General features: G+C 34.1%; 1 protein-coding gene across 2 annotated transcripts in view; it reads right to left on the reverse strand.

Moving 5' to 3' along the window:
• LOC149795195 (uncharacterized) overlaps window positions 1-17,414 on the reverse strand; it is a 37,689-nt gene extending 20,275 nt beyond the window's left edge. Inside the window, exons 1-4 of one of the 2 annotated variants that reach the window (XM_089964932.1) lie at window positions 17,338-17,414; window positions 11,513-11,760; window positions 6,820-6,918; window positions 40-218 (exon numbers count right to left, since the gene is read on the reverse strand). In XM_089964932.1, the coding sequence (XP_089821058.1) occupies window positions 40-218; window positions 6,820-6,918; window positions 11,513-11,747 (513 nt within the window). In that variant the 5' untranslated portion in view covers window positions 11,748-11,760; window positions 17,338-17,414. The remainder of the gene's footprint in view (window positions 1-39; window positions 219-6,819; window positions 6,919-11,512; window positions 11,761-17,337) is intronic. The other variant, XM_089964933.1, reaches the window with a different exon arrangement.
• Window positions 17,415-19,328: the final 1,914 nt, after the last annotated feature.

Here is a 19,328-nt window from a genome sequence, read left to right on the forward strand (position 1 = left end):
TAGCAATAACAATAATATGATCTGAACCTGGAAACTTACACTGATCTGAATATTATCTGGAGGAATGACTCGGAAGAAGTTTCGGTATGAGTTTCTATCCGACAATGATGCGGCACTGGTGGAATATCCAATCTGTGGGAGGCGATGCATTTCTGGAAGTGCCCCAAGTAGGCTGGAGACAACCATGGCTTCTGAACTGAATTCCGGACCCAATATTCCTATGAAAATCATAGATAAGAGATTAGACTTTTATATATATATATATATATATATATATATATATATATATATATATATATATATATATATATATATATATATATGCAAACATTTTGGAAATAGACGAAAACTATTTACAGTGTATCATTTTCATCACTTGTCCGTAACCAATTGATTCTCCTATTTTTTTTTCAAGCATTAATTAGAAACGCGACGCAAGTCATATGTAAAAACTGAATGAAATCAAGTACATAACCTATCCTATTTGTCCTTATTTCATTATCTTAGAATATGGCAGTCTAATTAAATTTGCCCCTGCATATAACTGTCATCGGAGCAGGCTGTCAATTGATAATAATAATAATGATAATAATAATAATAATAATAATAATAATAAAAAGTTAACATGTTAGCACATTAATACAAAAATGCTAATATGGCCATTCAAAGACATTTAGATATATAAATTTATTGGAATTACCGGGAATTCTTCTTAAGACATTTTCAAATTATAGCATTAATTTCTTATATACACATCAGTACAACAGTGACGTAATTCCTAATACTTTGGAACCTTTTCGGATTATCTGAACCATTGGAATTGATCGAACGTTTAGGATTTTAGGAATTCATCATGACTTACACCATCCTGTAAGTTATTTGTATTCTTTCACTTTGTATTTTAGGGAAATAAATTATATTTCCAATTTTACAAAACATGTTCGTTTTTGTTCTTGCTTGTTACACCAAGACCCTGGAGTTGTAACAATGATATCATTATTGCAAAGCAATAAAACGTGCCAGCTATATTTTTTAACATTTTGAGAGGAAAAAAAAACCTGGATATCATTAGGGGTTATTACTGTGAATCCAATTTACAGTATGAGACTGATATTATATTTTGAATAAGATTAGTGTTCCATAATGGTGGGTCCAATACAACCAGAGATTTCTCTGAATTAAGAGAAGTGAATTTTAGAATAGAAAAAAATACAAATGAAAAGGAATGAGGATCAATGTCAGGTGTGAACGATTTGGCGAGATATGATAGATATCTTGGTCCAAGAACATGGTCCGCCTTATATTTGATGAAAAATATCGGTACTTCGACGCGTTCACAAAATTACAACCAGTCCATTTTTTAAAAAAATCTATTTAAGAAGATGGCGTGTAGTCACCAGCTTTCTACATTATTCAAGCAGTTCGTTCTTGTAAACATAGTATCCGTATTAGTTTGAGCGTTGCTATAGTTACTCCAAATTATGCATCAATTGCATGTGATTGGGTGGACATTTTTTAATATTGTTGAAGAGTACTTTTAAAATCTTTAATTCTAATAAAAAAACATTGTTGTCAAAAGGAGTACCTCCAACAATGTTCAGACTATACAGAGGCACGTTGTGATCATGGAATAAAACTCACAGGGAAAAATAGAGGAGAATATTCACGGGGAAAAACCCACGAAAAATGTACTTACAGAAAAATGTTATACGTTTTCGGCATATAAATATTCTGATTTAAGAAAAAAAATTCAGTTAAATTTGACTTGTTCTGATAATTTAGTAGCATTATTATCAAAACGTGTGCAAACATTTGGCAGCCCACACGACAGGGGTATAAGTGAAAATCTTCTCTGGACCCAAACAATAACATCCTTGCGGTAAAGAACCACAACCACCAGGTGCAGTTCCCATACACTATGTATGCAGAATTGAAGACAATAAAGGTGCCATTGGAAGGCCAACCATCAAAGGAAAATAACAAAAACAATTGCACACCAGCTTCCATGTAACTTTTGATACACAGATGTTAGAAGCACAGACTTTTCAACGATACAGTGTTATACCTCGGCCACGATGGCTCCAGTGAGAGTGCTAAGAGATTCAGGAGCTTCGTTATCAAGCTGAGCTTTTAAAAGATGGAGACCACTGCATGGATTTATAGAAAGCCACAGTTTGCAATGTTTGTGGCGAGAACTAGGTAACGATGGAATGCTAGACCACTGAAATATTACCTGATTGTACTGCGGTGCCTCCCACAACAAATGTAACCTCAAGCTTCGCATCTACCCAGGAAAATAAAATGATGGTGTAACGTGTGTTTCATAATCTTTGCGGCCACGACTGTGACCTGATCACGGAGGCTATCGGAAGGGCATCATAAAGGAAAATTAGCTCCAGCGATTCGAAGAAATACAGATTCAGCCAATATATGCCTTTTACAACCAACATGGTTGGTATGAAGTGATCAAAAAATAATATGAGCGTGCGCAGAGTGTGTGACAGACATTTTGCTGCCAGTGCATGGAAGCTACCAGAAACTCTTGCTCAAAACCAATGTCATTCTGATAGCTTTATATGATACCTCGCTAAATATGTACGGCCTCAACTCAACACTTTATTACAGCGAACCCAGCATTAGTTGGATGCCCTGCTAAAATTACATGTACCATGTTCGAGCTGCTGACAGAACTTCGACATTTACCGATTTATTGAGAAGGGCCTCCGTGGCGGTGTTTTGATGTCTAAGCGACAGTCAGCGTCATTTAGCAGCTAATCTCTTTAGCGGATATCTTGCTGTTGTTTATTTTACAAAGGCCAGACTGATACTTAACCATCTATGCAGAGCGGGAAATTCTTGATCTAAGCACGTAGTTTATGTACGCTATATCTTTAAGTAGACTGGACACTGACACTGACAATCTGATGTTGTAGACTGAGACCGATGATGTCTTCCGAGGTATGGCTCTATGACACAAGCGACTACCGTAGGGAAAATCGGCTCAGTAGCACGTAAAATTAAAAAGTCTTGGGCAAGTTTAAGGCTGAGTGTTTTAGAATGTTCATCGCCGAGTTTGCTGACCTGCCCAAAGTTAAGTCTCCGGACCCGTGACATTTGGAGTAGCAATTCTTTACCTATGGAGGGTATTCATTTATTATTAAGTAATGACCTGGCTGGAAATAAGATCGTGGTTAATCCACTTGTAAGTTACATATTTTGTTTGGATCTAAATATCGCTCCAATTGAGAGCGAAATCCCTGATTTGTATCCTGCTTGTGCAATTGCAAGAATTATGGAAAAAGTGCTCCTGAGACAAATGTTGATAAGAAATGTGTTTCTTTAGCTAAAACTTTTATTGATCAGACTTTTTATGAGGTCACCGTTACCCAAGACCAAGTCAGGCAACCAATACTTGTTAACCATTATGCGTGTGTTCACACGATTTCCACTGGAAATTACTCTGAGTAAAAATTAAAATTAAAACCCTTGTAAAAGCTTTAATAATTATATCTACTCTAGTTTTCTTCCCAAATTTATTCAATCTTATGAAGGGTCAAATATTATGTCTGGAATTTTCTAACCAACTATATAATAATGAGGCATCCAAGAGTTTAAATGTCTCCCTATCACCCTGAAAGTCCAAGTGGCTTTGGAAAGATCTCATAAAACATCGAAGAATATGATTTGATCGTATTGTTTTAATAAACGAAAATATTGTGATGAGGGCGTTCATATGATGTTGTTTGCTGATGGGAAAAGAGTTCACGAATCATTGGATTTTAATCCTTTTGAACTATATTTTGGTCACACTGTCCGTGGACCATTGAATTTATTAAAATAGAAATGTCTTTAAAATGAACATTCAACGATTAATCTTTTCAAATATAAGTCGTCAGAAGCTTGTGGTATAGCACGAACATATCTTCACTCTCCTCAGTCAAAATAAAATTAATGTTTGACAGAAATATACATGAAAGAAGGAGGCTTTCAGCCTTGTGATGAGTTCTGGATTTCTTTCCCATACCATAAAATCCTCCTTGTGCTAGATTATGTTGTGTTTATACAATTTTTTTTTAAAAAGAGCAAATAATGCAAAATATATCAGTAACACTCCTGGGAAGAGGAAACACACTCAATTTTGTTATATAAATATGTTAAAGGAGTATTTTAGTAGAGATAGCTTAGTTATTTAATCAATCACTTTAGTTGCATCTGTCACACAATTAGGATGTAAAGAATGGAATGCAATCCGACCGTAGTGACTTTGGTTTAACCATTCTTCAGAATTCAGAAAGATGAAGTAATCTGGATCAGAAACTTTCACACGTACATCCAGTGAACTAAAACGGCTATACAATCTATATTGGCATTGAAGTTATAGCTTCTACACCTGTGAAACAGCATTCATACATGATAAATCTTCTCAAGCATGAACTTTTTGTAAAAATAAACTCGATATTTGTTGGGGAATGACAGTATAGAACCAAGTAAATGTATTGGGATTTCAAAATGTAATTTTGTGTCTAAACCAGATACAAAAATTCGTGTGTATATTAACTATTTAAAAGTTAACAGTGTCACCATAACGATTTCCAATGCCAAGAATATGTGGCTTTATTGACAAATGCAAAATGCATCACTAAGTCTCACTTTTTGAAAGGATTTTGGCAAATTCCACTAACTGAAACAACAAACGAATATTCGGCATTTTTTAACTCCAGATGGTCTTTATCAGCATAAAGTAATATAATTTGGCATGAAAAAGTATCATACTATATTTCAGCACTTAATGAACATGACAACATCTGTCCTAGATAATAATCACGCTGCATCAATGACGTCCTCTTGAACACCCATACCTGAAAAGATCACCTGGTACCCATTCGGAAATTCTTTGATTGACTCAGTGACTCAAATCTGACGGTTAATATAGGGAAAAGTTAGTTTCGCCATGCTCGTGTCACGCTTTTAGCACTTTGGGGGACACGGTTAGGTTAAACCTGTAGAATTCCCAGTGCCTACCAGTAAAAAGCATCTGACACTAATTGCTGGATATTATCAGAAATTTTGCTCAAATTGCTCTATAATTGTCGCTTCTCTAAAAAAATATGTGTTGAGTAAGAGATCCAAGTTTCTTTGTCTGACTCGTGAATCTTTTGACGAATTATAGCGATATTTAGAGGCTCACCAGTTCTTACAACTCTATATTTCAGACTATTTTATAAAATGTCTGTTGATGCAAATGATGTAGTGGTTGGTGATGTATTGATTCCATGAGGTAAGAATGGAGTGGATCATTCAGTGTGAAATTTTTCTAAAAGCTTAACAAGTACCAGAGAAATTAATTCACAATCAAGAAGGAATGTTTGACTTTTATATTGGCTTTGCAACATTTTGAAATGTATATAGCAGCACCTTCTCCGATTATTGCATTTAGTGATCGCAACCTCCTTACTTTCATTTAGTGATCACAACCTCCTTACTTTCATTTAGTGATCACAACCTCCTTACTTTCATTTAGTGATCACAACCTCCTTACTTTCATTTAGTGATCACAACCTCCTTACTTTCATTTACAAAATGAAAACAAAACATCAAAAAAGTATTGTCGGGATCGAGTTTTATGCTGCAGGAATATTATTTTAGAAACATCAGGGGAAACAATAATGTGATTGTAGATGTTCTCTCATGTGCATAGTAGTACTATATTGCATTTTTGTGTATATTTGGTGTCATTCATTAAACATAGTCCTCAGTAATTATTATTAATTATTATAGTATCATACGTATATTTAATAAGCATGTAAAACTAAATTTTAGTGTATGTCTTTATTTTTATTTATGAACGGTGGTGTTTTGAATATTTGAATTATAGTATGTACTTGACTGTTGTCCGTGATTGAAGGTTATGGATAGAGTTTTTGGATACCTGGATTTTGTCATGTTGTGAATGAGGTATTTCGATAGAGTTTTTGCATGCCTGCTACCTCATATTTCAAGCAAACTGTTTACTAGAATTTGAGTTCAAGGAATAGTGAGATTTTCCATGGAATTTATATATTTTCCAGAACATTCCATTGCGCCGTATGTTAAGTGAAATATGTATAAACAGAGGCTTGGTAAACAATTTGAATTATTGTTTTAAATTATTCTTTGGAATTACAAAGAATTCAATGAGTTTGTTTTACTTGGACACTACTTTCGAATCACCGCGAACCCATTAAAAGATGTTCTAGACTGTATCATTGTTTTACATCAGGGCACTCAAGACTATTGGAATTCATTTGGAAAATTCGATTTGTTTTGACTTGTGATATGACATTTAGGATTGTTTGTGATTTAATTCACAACACTGTAAGTGTCTCCTGATTTCCACGTTGAAACTTAGATAAATAAATTTGTGTTGAGTTTACAAAACTTATTGGTTTCGCATCTTTCTATTACATTTTGTAAGACCTAGCGTTGTAACACACTATAGTGACCCCGCTTGTAGACATGTGCTAGGGTTTTGGTCTCCTTGTATACGGCTGGCGACATCAACTACAAACATCACATACATGTACTTATAATGAATAACCATGTCATGCGGCAGAAACAAAATATCGGCCTTGTGCACCACTTTAGGGCTTGAACATCCACATTTTAAGAAGAACATTTGAGAATTTTTCATGATCCAGGATTTCTTGAAGGCTATCAGTAGTTGAACCTTCAGTCTAAAAAATAGAAACAAAGAAAATATCTGACCTTGACATTTTTGTCAAGGTTTCAGAGTGTAAACTATAATACATTTAGGTCCTCGGTCTTATACTTTGCATATACCAAAGGTTGTTGATTTATTGGTCTTCAATTCGTATGCAATAGTGGCAGCAACCATGGCGGCATTCTCTGTAGACCTGCACGTACGATGAGCCCGTAGTCCTGGAGTGAGAAGAATATCAGTATGTCACTTCATAAACGAATGCACTTGTACTTTTTTAACTTCGTAAAAACGGTAGTTGGTGGACTCCTTGCTCAGAATGTAATTTTTATGTTTAAAAAGCAACTTGCAATAATTTGAGGATTTGAGAAAATTACATATCGGATATTCTGAGCAAACTACCTTCGCTTGCAAAAAAGCATCGGGTGAGACGAAAACAAAATATTTCCCACTTATGTTGTTCTTTCGATAGAAGTAAAATATTCTGTGTGAGGTCTAATTTTGAACATGTACTGCAATATTAACCACTTGTAGCTCTAAGTCATTTGTTATTTGGTAGTATATACTCTGTTTCAATTCTCTTTTGTGGGCTTTTGTGCCGGGTAACATGAAAGTGCTCACCAATCAATCACAGTCGTCTATCGGTTACTGTGTCAGATAACCACGAACGGCAATGCATAACTTAATACCATGGATTACACTAATCTACAATTGTTTTAGAAGTCGTCTGCTACAGAGATTCAATGTGCTATTTATTATGGATTTTGATGTGCTGAATTCAAATATGACAATTAAAACAACTGATTGGCTACTGTTCCCTATTAAGTTTCTAGATTTTACGTCTATGTATATTGTGTAGATTGTAGAGTTTTACTCATAAATTGTAAACATGGATCTTTTTTGTGTTTATGGTTGCTTTACATGATGATATTTCACCTGTCCTGTTAATGTAACACTTTAAAAACAGTAAAAGATTTATATAAATAAAATGTATTATGAAACAAAAGGCAAAACACTATTATGTATATAAAGATAGATAGTTTAGACCTTATCCAGTATCTACTTGACGCTTCTTGGCTTGTCTCTTTTATAAATTAAATGGAACATCACTTGTGCTGTCCAGAAATAGTATGCAGCATTGATGGGCTCAATTTGCCCTGACATCCTTTCTCCATTGTTGCAATGTCCTGGCGAAATCGCTCGCCATTCTCGTCGCTCACTGCTCCGCAGTTCGGTTGGAAACAAATTTAGATGAGAGTGCAAAACATGTATCTTTAGTGACATGTTGCAACCAAGGCTTTTGTATGATTTGAAGAAGTTTTCCACCAACTCCCTGTAGTTGTCTAATTTGTTGTTTCCAAGAAAATTCTTTGCCACTAACTGGAAGGCTTTCCATGCTGTCTTTTACTTGCTACGCAGTGCACGGTCTAATGCATCATCTCGAAGATGTTCACGAATCTAAGGACCAACAAAGACACCTTCCTTTATCTTAGCTTCACATAACCTTGGAAATTTTCCACGGAGGTACTTGAAAGCTGCTTTTGTTTTGTCCATGGCCTTAAGAAAATTCTTCATCAGAACCAGCTTGTTGTGCAAGGGTGGTAACAAAACGTTCCTTCATTTAACAAGTGGTTTATGCTGAGTACCTTTCCTTCCAGTCTCCAATGACTCTCGAAGTAACCATTCTCTCTTGATGTAGTGAGAATCTCTCGCATGGCTATCCCAGTCGCAGAGAAAACAGCAGTACGTTGTGTATCCAGTCTGCAGATTAAGAAAGAGAGCAATAACCTTCAAATTGCCACAAAGCTGCCACTGATGCTGGTCATAGTTTTCACATCAAAAAGCTGTGTCATGTTTTCATAGGTTCATATGAACTGCATGACCAACTGGAATTGATGGCAAAATATTGTCATTATGCAGCAAAACAGATTTAAGACACGTCTGCGATGAATCAACGAACAGTCTCTACTCATCTGGATCATGAACTATGCTGAGGGCTGCCATCACACCTTCGAAGTTGTTGCAGGTTACAAGATCACCTTCCATGAGGAATAATGTGACAAGATCCATTTGACTTTCACGGAATATGGAAACCCTAACATTACCTGCCAGGAGATTCCACTGCTGTAGTCTGAAACACAACAGCTCTGCCTTACTCATGGATAGTTCCAAATTCCTGACAAGGTCATTCAGTCCTCCTTGTGTTGTGCGGTGTGATTCAGCGGAGCAGGATGGGAGAAATAATGGCTCATGTGACATTGATGGATCAGGACTAGAAGTTTCATCCTCTTCCTCTTCCTCGTCTGACTCAAGTGACAATGATTCTGGTGCATCCGAGACCCACCGTCCTTCTCCGTGGGATACTGGGTGTATTGCTGATGAAATATTTGGATAATGCACAGTCCACTATTTCTTCTCTGACATACATTTCGCAACTGTTGATATGGTATGTCGGCACTCTCCGGATCTTTAGCACAGCAAAAGGCTTAGATACCCTTTTCCTCGTCAACCACTGGCTAGGATTTGTTGCACAAGCGTTGAAGCATATGTGTTTGGTCCACTCTTGTCCTGGTCTCCAGTATTGCAGCCAAGATAAAAGAGACAGGTTTTCTTAACCAAAGTGGTTATTCTGCATTTTTGCGATGCAAAACGTTACTTCACCACAAAAACATAGCAGAAGTTATCTGCATTGTTCACACAAGCAGGATTTCACCTCCAAATACGTTTTGGCCTTCATCCGTAAAACTTTATAACTGACCACTACATATTCGCTAACACACTGAAAATAAGTCTGCGTGTGCCCCTGGTTATGTTATCTTTAGCGCAGTCTCTTCTAATAATGATAGTCTTAAATATGCCAAATTTAATAATAAATTTTCCACCGTGGGAACACGTATTAAATGGTTATTTTTCTGATTCACCCTTAACTTACGAAAATAGAAATCCCTATAAAAGCGCGCTTAATGTAATGATACCAACAGTGAGTCAAAATCCGAGTATGCAGTGTCCAGAAAATGTTTGCGTAGGAAACCGTGGAAGGTAAGTTAGTAGGCGAACAGACAAGTATCTCATGTACTGCGGGTTTCATACTCATCAATGACAGCTCCAAGTCGTCTGCATCTGCACATCTTTGTGAAAGGCATTTAGATCCCTTTTTTTGTCATGATATTGCCAAGAATGTGTTGAAAGTGTTGTTAATATGCCATCTAACAAGGGGTAAGCAGGACTACTAGCAATTTAAAATTAATATTTTATTTTTGTGTATAATTCTGCCTATAAGATACCTTTTGGACACTTTGGGTTTCTATTCCAGATAAGTATTAGAGAAATATTATTATCTAAAACGTGAAAAGGTTTTTCCTCCTGGTTTATTTGAACAAAGACCGAGATTTATAAATTGCAAACTTATGAAGACAACCAAGTAACGTAACCTGCACAAGTAACTCACGTTTGGTATACTTATCGTTACAGATCGGTAAGACTTCCAGACCATTCCTTGCTTGTTGGCCTTCAATGTATAATTTAATTGATATCTTTGACATCGTTGAACATATCTTTATTAGGGTACAAAAACAAATTAAATTTTCGATGCGTTTATTTAATGAACCTGAACAATGTATGACAATAAAATAAAACATTTTTAAATCAATAGTTAATATCAATAGCCGCAAGTGAGTTGCTTAAAATTAAAACTAGCTATTCAAAAGTGTTAATTGATTGTGTCTGTAAAACGTTTACTTTGCTTTTGTAAAATGTTGCAGTTTTCTGGATATTTATTCATCTTTCAAATGATACTAAATATGACTTCATTGCTTTCAAAAGTAGAAATTGAATAAAATAGAGCAGAGAAGTTAATGTACTTTCAATAGCAAATATAATCAGTTGCTTCAAGCATTAACAAATGTGTACAACAGCCTCAACGGGGATATTGCCCCATCCATTTCGCCTTTCAAACTTGGTCTGTGTTAAATAACGACCATATTACAAAAAGCATTCACAGTACGGCTGCACTAATTGATTTTTCACATAACTACATACAACCCAGTGGTGTTAACGAGAGTGTTTGATTTGTTCGCCAGATGGCAGTCTATGAATATAGGCCTCTGAGATAGGTCATTCCTTTTGGAGTATATACGCAATGTGCTCTTTGCTAAGGGGGACAAGGCCAAATATGAATATTAATATTATAGTTGTATGCTGACCAGTCAGCCACCTTACCTAATTTTTGGTAAGCCTTATTTTCGGCGTTGTTGTGTATACACGTGACTTAAAATGAAAACTAAGTTCCCATAGCAGACCTACAGAAACACTGTGATATTAAAAATCATGAAACTTTAAATATGTGAATGGTCGTGATCAAACCTATATTTCTCAGTATAGACCTATCTATAATGCAAGTTTCTTTGTGGAGTAACACATATGCCCCATACCATTGTTTTATTTAGATGTGTTTTCATTTCCACAAGAAAATAATTAGGTGCTTATTTCAGTAATGGGCGTTCCAAGAAACTCCTTCAATAAAACACTATATTTTTTCAGTTAGAAATAGTATAAGCTCTCAAAAGTTTCCTTTTTTGAAAATATTACTTTCATTATCGACCAGGCATGGCTATACAAATGCATATATACTCTATTTTATCTTAACCTATTTCTTCACCTGTACCCATTCTTCCATATACCTAGTACCGTGAGTCCTTTATTTACCAGACATTCAGATGGTTTAGATCTGTGTGAGTCAAACGAGAATCTGATTGAATGATTCTTCAGCATTCGAATGTTTTGTACTTTGGTTGCATCAGTCACCTTATTACGCACCTATAGTAATTCCTGGTATGTACGAAGCTTCTTGAATGGTTTTGAGTGCCCATCTAACTGCTTCCAACTGTTGTACAGATTCTGGGTCAACCGTCCCGCACGAACCATTCTCGTTATGGTATACAGATAGAATAATATCTATGTAGACATTTCCGGGAGAGACAATCACAGTATCCGGTACGCATATGACAGTATAGGCAAACAGCAGAGTTCCCAGTACCGACGGAATGGACATATCTGGTGTTCAGCTGCAGAAGATAAACGGGAATGAATGAGGGATTCGACATTAACAATCCGTGGTAGGAATCATAATGTTAGAGATAGACAGCGACGGAGGCAGAGGCAGAGATACAGGTTTATGAAGGAAGCTGATAAAGTGATTGCATTGTGTTTATCAATTAATTATATGTCTAAGAGGTGAAATATTTTGCTAATGTATTTCCTTGAAAATGATTGTTAATCACATGGATTTGAAAACTACTAGTCTATATCGTATGAATTAATCACAGCCACGCACTCTTCCTTTGAACACTAATTTGACTCATTGCGGTGTAATAATTTGGTTGCTTCTGAAAAGAAAAGTATTTTTTTCAGAAGCAACAGATACGTACACATTATTCAGTCATTGTTGTACATCACATATCGACGACATTCCAAAAGGTCACAAACGTTTCGTCTCAAATCCCGTTAGATAGCATGTTTTCGCACCTGTCTGGCAAAAGTTGCCTTTGACAGCCTATTTAAAGGTACATATTTAGCTCATTAGACTTGCAAATATATTACTGAGGAGGATGCGGAAGAGAGAACGCTCATAGCCAGTTATATTTCACCACTTGGCGCTACTTAACTAGGGAAGTTCCCAAAAGCTGCCGCAGCTCACGCATGGGATAAAAGAAGAGATTTGATTGGTTGAAAATTGATCAATATAATTATGCAGAACAAGATATCGCGGATCAGACGGCCAGTTTTAGCAATATGTTGGGTGAGCTTTTTTACAACGTATCAATATCAATTATTGAGCACAAGGAAAGTTCATATTGACGTACAAGAGGTTCTGTTAGCATGTCGTGTGAATATGTTCGATCGTATTTCGCTTTTCAACATCAGAAGTACCCAGTTTTATTGAGAACTGCTTTGTTGATGCTTGCAGATACCTTTTTATGTTCCAGTCATATTAATAATAATAATCATCATCATCATCATCATCATCATCATCATCATCATTATTAATGGCAAAACTATAACAAATTTAATCTAATACATGTACATACACGCTGTTTATTAATATTACGCAACGTTGTTGGTGAGATAAAAGGTTTAATAATGGTTTTAATCTTGTTATGGTCTCCGCGTCAGAATGGATGGTTATTATTTAACCAATTTTGGAACTGTTTGTTATTTCTTGTTGTTATTGTCTCTCTATTCTTACTGTGCTCTTCTCTTTTTTCCTGTATGAAATTCCAGTGTAGACCTCCGTATGTGTACGAGACATGCCGTAAGCATAGAGCGTTTCATACACAAATTTTAAAATATCTGCCCAAAATCAAGCATATCCAATCAAAGCAACAGGTAGATTGTATTTATCTGTTAAAACTTTCTGATCTCAGCAATATTATTATTATTATTATTATTATTATTATTATTATTGTTATTATTATTATTATTATTATTATTATTATCAGAGGATAATTGTTTCCTGTAAAGACATTGTCCTTGTAACAAGAATTTAGATAATTGGATCTCAACAATATCAGTAAATTGTCAAGCCCTAGGGGATGAACCAAAAGTTATGTTGTTCGGAATTTTCTTGAGGCAAAATAGAAATCTTTATATTTTTCAAAATTAAACTTACCAATCAAAAGTGGAATAAATCATGCGTGTCGTATGGGAATATGAAGATTTCTTTATCTCGTTTACTGTCCAGTCAAGTGGCGTTGCAGTCTTATTCAGCAATAATTTTGATTTTAAAAAAAAAAATTTAAGAATAACTAAAAACGGGAATAAGCTCAATCTAGATGTAATAATAGAAGGAAAACAAACTTGACTGGTTCATAAGTATGGTCCTAACTGCGATTCATACAGAGATAATAAAAGAAATACGTACAGTACAATACTTATGTAAATAAGTCAGGCGATTTTAATTTAGTCATAAACCCTGGTCAACATACACAAAATTGTGTTCATATAAAATAATCGTAAACCTAGATAGGTAGCTGTAGGTATGACACCACAAATATAAATCAAACTTAGTTTATATCAGAATTTAATGTGGAAAAGAATAGATTGACTTGACGACCAAAAACTCAGCTTTAGATTAGCCACAATTAGATTTCTTCCTTATTTCAGATCAACTGCTGTGACGTGGAGAGAGTAGTTTAAAAATCTAAAAAATCTAATTTTTTTTTAAATGGGAACGTAAATACAAATGACACATGCCCTAGATTTGTTACAGTATCTATTAAAACAATACGTTGATCTGAACACTCATAAATACGGCTTGATTTAAGGACAGAAAAATATGGTTCACTAATAACCGATCAATATGAAATGCTACACGAAACTAAGTCTTCTTGTGCAATTTCCTCACAACATTTATAGAAGTAGAAGATATGATTTTAAATAATCTTTCAACCTGGAATTTAAATCACATAAACGTAACTTAAATGAACAAATTTAAATTTAAAGATTAACTGCATACAATGAATTACTGTCCAGTCTCAAAAAGGGAAAAAACAATAAATATCCAGGCACAGGTGGTTCAAACGCCCTTATTTCCTTTTTATTTTAGAAAGATTCTTTTTAGATATATAATTTTTTGTTTTCGTCAGTGTGAAGTATCAACTCCTTAACAAGAAGGAATTATAAATTAATTAGAAAATGTAATAAGGATAAATTATTGCTAAACAAATGGAGACCTATTTCTTAGTTAAATAATACCTATAAACGTTGCTTCGAAACTTCAGCGACCAGAATTTAGAACCTTTTTTCTGAAACTTTATACACGCGTTTCAAACGAGTTTCAATAATGCGTTACTGTCAAGAGTTAAGTTTCATGATCGTTTCTTATTGGACGCAGTTGTAGGCAAGGTTTTAACTTATCGCCATATATTTTCATTTTATGTCCCTAGGGACATAAAATGAAAATATATGGCGATAAGTTAAAACCTTGCCTACAACTGCGTCCAATAAGAAAAGATATATATATATATATATATATATATATATATATATATATATATATATATATATATATATATATATATATACCTATTTTGTCTCTTATCGAAGACTTGAAGTCATTATAGAATTATAAAATTACCAGTATGCATACAATCTGACACAGTTGTAATTATATATTAATTTTTTTCTAGAAATGAAGCCTTCAGTATTGTACCATCATGGCATGTAGACAATTGCTTTGGAACAAAGCCATAAACGTTGTAGAGGTGGAACGGTTTGCATTTTTAGCTGTGCACTATTATAAAAGGATATTTATCAACTTACATATTATTTAAATATTTAACTATTTTCTGGGTTTGTCTTTCTGAAAATTACCTAACAGATTATCTGGGATCAATTTTAACAATGAAATCAATTGGTCATCTTCCAAACTTGGCTGAGGCACAGTTCGTCAAATAAAGCTGAATTAATAACCCTTATTAGATACAATTAGTAGTAGTAGTAGTTGTTGTATTGTTGTTGTTGCTGTTGTTGATTTTGTTGTTGTCATTATTAGTAATAGTAGTAGTAGTAGTAGTAGTATTCATAATATGTCTTACCTGATGTGTAGTCTTTATATTTGACCCATTTCCAGAGATCCCAATATCACTCTTGCATATGATTACATTGAAAGAAGAAATATTGATTTTCATGTGCGGTTTAAAAGAAGATGCGTTAACGAATAGACTTTTGATTTTATATGCTGATACAACATAAGGAAATTCGAACCTTTTTCCACTGTGCAGTTACTTATTTATAGAATATTTAATTATTTTTAAATTTATCTGTACTAGTACAGTGAAAACTTGCGAACCACCTTCAAAATCAAATGAAACAGTTATGACATCTGCAGATAATACAGAGCATATCAACAAACATGTAATATATATCACACTTATTATTACTTTCTTGTTTGTTTTACATTATCATATAACATAACGACACCCTAATTAGCATAAGATTCATCATTAGTTTATATCCTTGGTTAAATCTATGTAAATTTCTTTCTTGCCTGCTTACTGATACAGTGAATAGAAGTACATGACGCTAAAATCGAAATCCACAATTAAATGTCCACATTCGAAGGAATTCCGAATTAGCTTTATGATTTTGCTATGTACTCTCCAGTTTATCTTAAGACAGCATTAATTATAACAGTAATTAGATACTCTTCTTGACAGCGAGTAATAAAACCTCCTCAAGAACCTTAAGAATGAAAATAAAATTAAATATTGTATTAAATTATCTAACGAATTTATGGGTGAAAGTACACAATAAATCTTTTACTAAATTGCATTCGGAAGCGTGTTCTTTGTTTTCAACTACATATTTCATTTTTAAAGTTGCTTGCTTTAACAAATTTAATGACTATTTTTAGTTCGTGAAAGACAATTTCATTATTATGTTAAAATCCCATCTTTGTCACAAGTAGAATTATATAGGGCACTCAGCAATCAACTCTAATCTAATATAATTTAATTTTAATCCAAGTCAATTATTTTGCCTTATAAGATAGCGGATTAATAAACAATACACTCTTGAGCAACATGTCATTTCCGTGTGTGGATTGGCAATGGATTAGTAGATTAATGAATGCTTAGTTTTACGGCATTGTCCAAACCCTCTGATTTGTTTGCATTGAACTATCGATGTGCTTGGAAATTCTTATTATTATAAGGCCAATTTCATCGATACATTAAAGAAGAAAATGATACACGGGTATTGTCCCATTATAAGGGTTGCATCAGTGAATCATTCTTAACATGACTGTCTTTACTTGCATATGACTTTCAACGTTTCAATGGCATAATGACCCTTAATAGTGTATCTTCCCTGCCTACCACAAGAAAATACAAGAATATAACTTAATACTACATGGGTAACTTTAGTGTCTTTTTCTAAGTGACTATGTCTTTTCGAATAACAAAAACCTTATATCTTAAAGGGATCGCTAACAGTAGACATTAAATGGCATTTCTTTTTACATACACTGTAATTAAATCAAATTGTTCAGTTTGACAAAGTCAGCATGATTATATTTTACCGTGAATTATTGCTTGTAAATAATATTATACCTGTTCATAAATTGCAGCAAAAATATACAGATGTATGTATTGTACTTGGTTTAAATAAGACGAAGATTGTTGGAGGGGTAGATTTGTATTTTAATAATGACCAACACATGTATTTAATTACTGTGAAAGTGAAAAGAAGTTGTGACGACTTTGTGGATTTTCTAATTAGCGATAAAACATTTGCACTACGTATCTAATTCTGGCTAATACGGCAACAACTCATACTTCCAATTGGCATGAATTATTTATCGAAAAACAGCAAATACACGGAAACACGATCTTACACGAAATGCGTATTAAAAATGCTTATACAAGTGTTTCAAGAAAAACGTTCTAATAATGAAGAATCAGCCATTTGTAAAAGTCGCAAATAAACGCTATTTTCTCATGTTAAAATGTCTTCACGTTTAGGCTTTAATAATAGCGGGATTTATTTCAAGAGCAATCCAATAGTATACCCAAATCAGATAACCATACTTTTTAAAAAGTCTCTTGCTATTTCATGCATTATGTAAAATATCATATACTTACTTTTGATTTTTCTTTCCTGTATAAAGTTTAGACGACTTACTTTTCTGATTTCGAATCGGTAAAATGCGATGTTAAAAGGTAATAAGGAAACTATAGAAGCTTAATCGGGAGATACCATTCTTAAGCGATATCCTAGATTACATTAATTTCCGTAGCAATTGATAACTAATACACCTTGTTTCCGTTAATAGTATTTAATGTAGCGTAATATCTTTTAAACCGTAGGCATAACACTGAACACAATTTAACTAAGGCTTTTAAAAAGAGCAATTTTCTTTTAACGTTGTTTTTTTTTTACATTTTGAATACCCGTATATACATTTAGCCCCTGACATGATATAACATCGATAATTACGTCTGTAATTAGTATAATTAGCATAAATCAACTATTTTCTGGCTCTTTGACCTTTCTCGACAATTAATAATAAACTCTCACCCATAATTGCTTCTATGATGCGATTAAGGACATATTTAATGAAACTATAACATAGGCAGTTCCATAAGAAATTCTTGCAGAAAGAAAATCCTCTAATACGTTTCCATGTACGAAAACAAAATGCGTCAGTAGTAGAAACCTTTAATATAACTCTGAAGATGAGACTGTGGAAGTATCTTACTGAAAATGAGATCAAACAATAAATAGATGTTATTACCTAACGTTACTTGTGGCTGATGCAATCTCTATCATTCTCTCATACAGTTACCGAAAATTACAACTAGTGTTGTCTTAACGTTAACCGTCTGTTTGCAAGGTATTACTGTAATCGGAGGTAACTATTGATCGTATATTTCCATATACTGTTGTTCATTAGAATCAAGAACGATCATGTAGGGATAGATCAACTTTTAACTGAAAACAAAAATAGTTTTTAAAATCTCACTGACAGTTTTAGCGAGTAGCAGTTTATATTTTATTCAATATTTAAGAAACTCCGGTAGCTGTGAGTCGGGCTACCATCAGACAGACTGCCTGATAGATTTTCGTACAGTTGCATATTTATACAATAGATTAAATGTATGTTTGGAAAAAGAAATAAACAAAAAGGTACCGAATGAAGCAAAATCTATAAGGGAGATGTATGATGTATGATGGGGGTGTGTGAGAGAGAGAGAGAGAGACTTCGTTTTCTCTTTTGCTTCTTCTACCCCTCCATGCACAGCACCCCTAACAGCATAAAACTGACTTAAGATATTGGACCAACTTATTAAATTTAGAAAATAAAATTTACAAGTGACATCTGACAGAGAATATTAGGAGAAGATATGAAAAGCCCATGTGATCTCAGCTATAAAAAAGAAGATAAATAATATCAACTATGTTAGTCCTCTGGTAGAGATAATAATAGGAGACCGGCCAAAACCTTCTGATATAAATAGGTTGATAAGATTGAAAAGGGAAGCCTTATGCGAGAACTAATAGAGAGAGAAAGGTAGCAGAGAAGAGAAAGTTTTGTGTCTGATAGCGGGAATAGAAGTAGCCTTTCATAGTCAGACTAAAGGAAGATGAAATAAAGGTGCCATGAGATATATAATGGTTATAATTATATCAGTTAATCGGCTAATCAGTGTTTTGAATATACACATTAATTAATCAAACAAAAAAAAGTAAAAATTAATAATTTTCCCCATACTTTCAGCATCATTTTAGCATAAATTTCGCACTGTGACGTGAATTTGGCACATTTGTTATTGTCCAACGTGGCTAATCTGTTTCTGGCTTCTAGAACCAAAAGGAGGTGCAGATTGTGGATCAGAATACAAGGAAGATCTTCGATATTTGATGTAATGCGTCCTTAACTCTTTTTTCATATTACTTCGAGAAGAATCAAAGACTTTGTGCATTTCTTCATTTGTGTATGTGTCATTTACTCAAATATGTGCCCATTCCAAAAGTCTGGGTATGTGTCAAAGTCCATCATAAAGGCAGCAAGGTGAAACAGTCCTCCAAGATTCAGGTCACGAAGATTCAGATAGCAAAGGTAATGTTAGAA

Source organism: Sinohyriopsis cumingii, chromosome 7, assembly GCF_028554795.1.
Source record: "Sinohyriopsis cumingii isolate HCF-2022 chromosome 7, ASM2855479v2, whole genome shotgun sequence".
NCBI lineage: Eukaryota > Metazoa > Mollusca > Bivalvia > Unionida > Unionidae > Sinohyriopsis > Sinohyriopsis cumingii.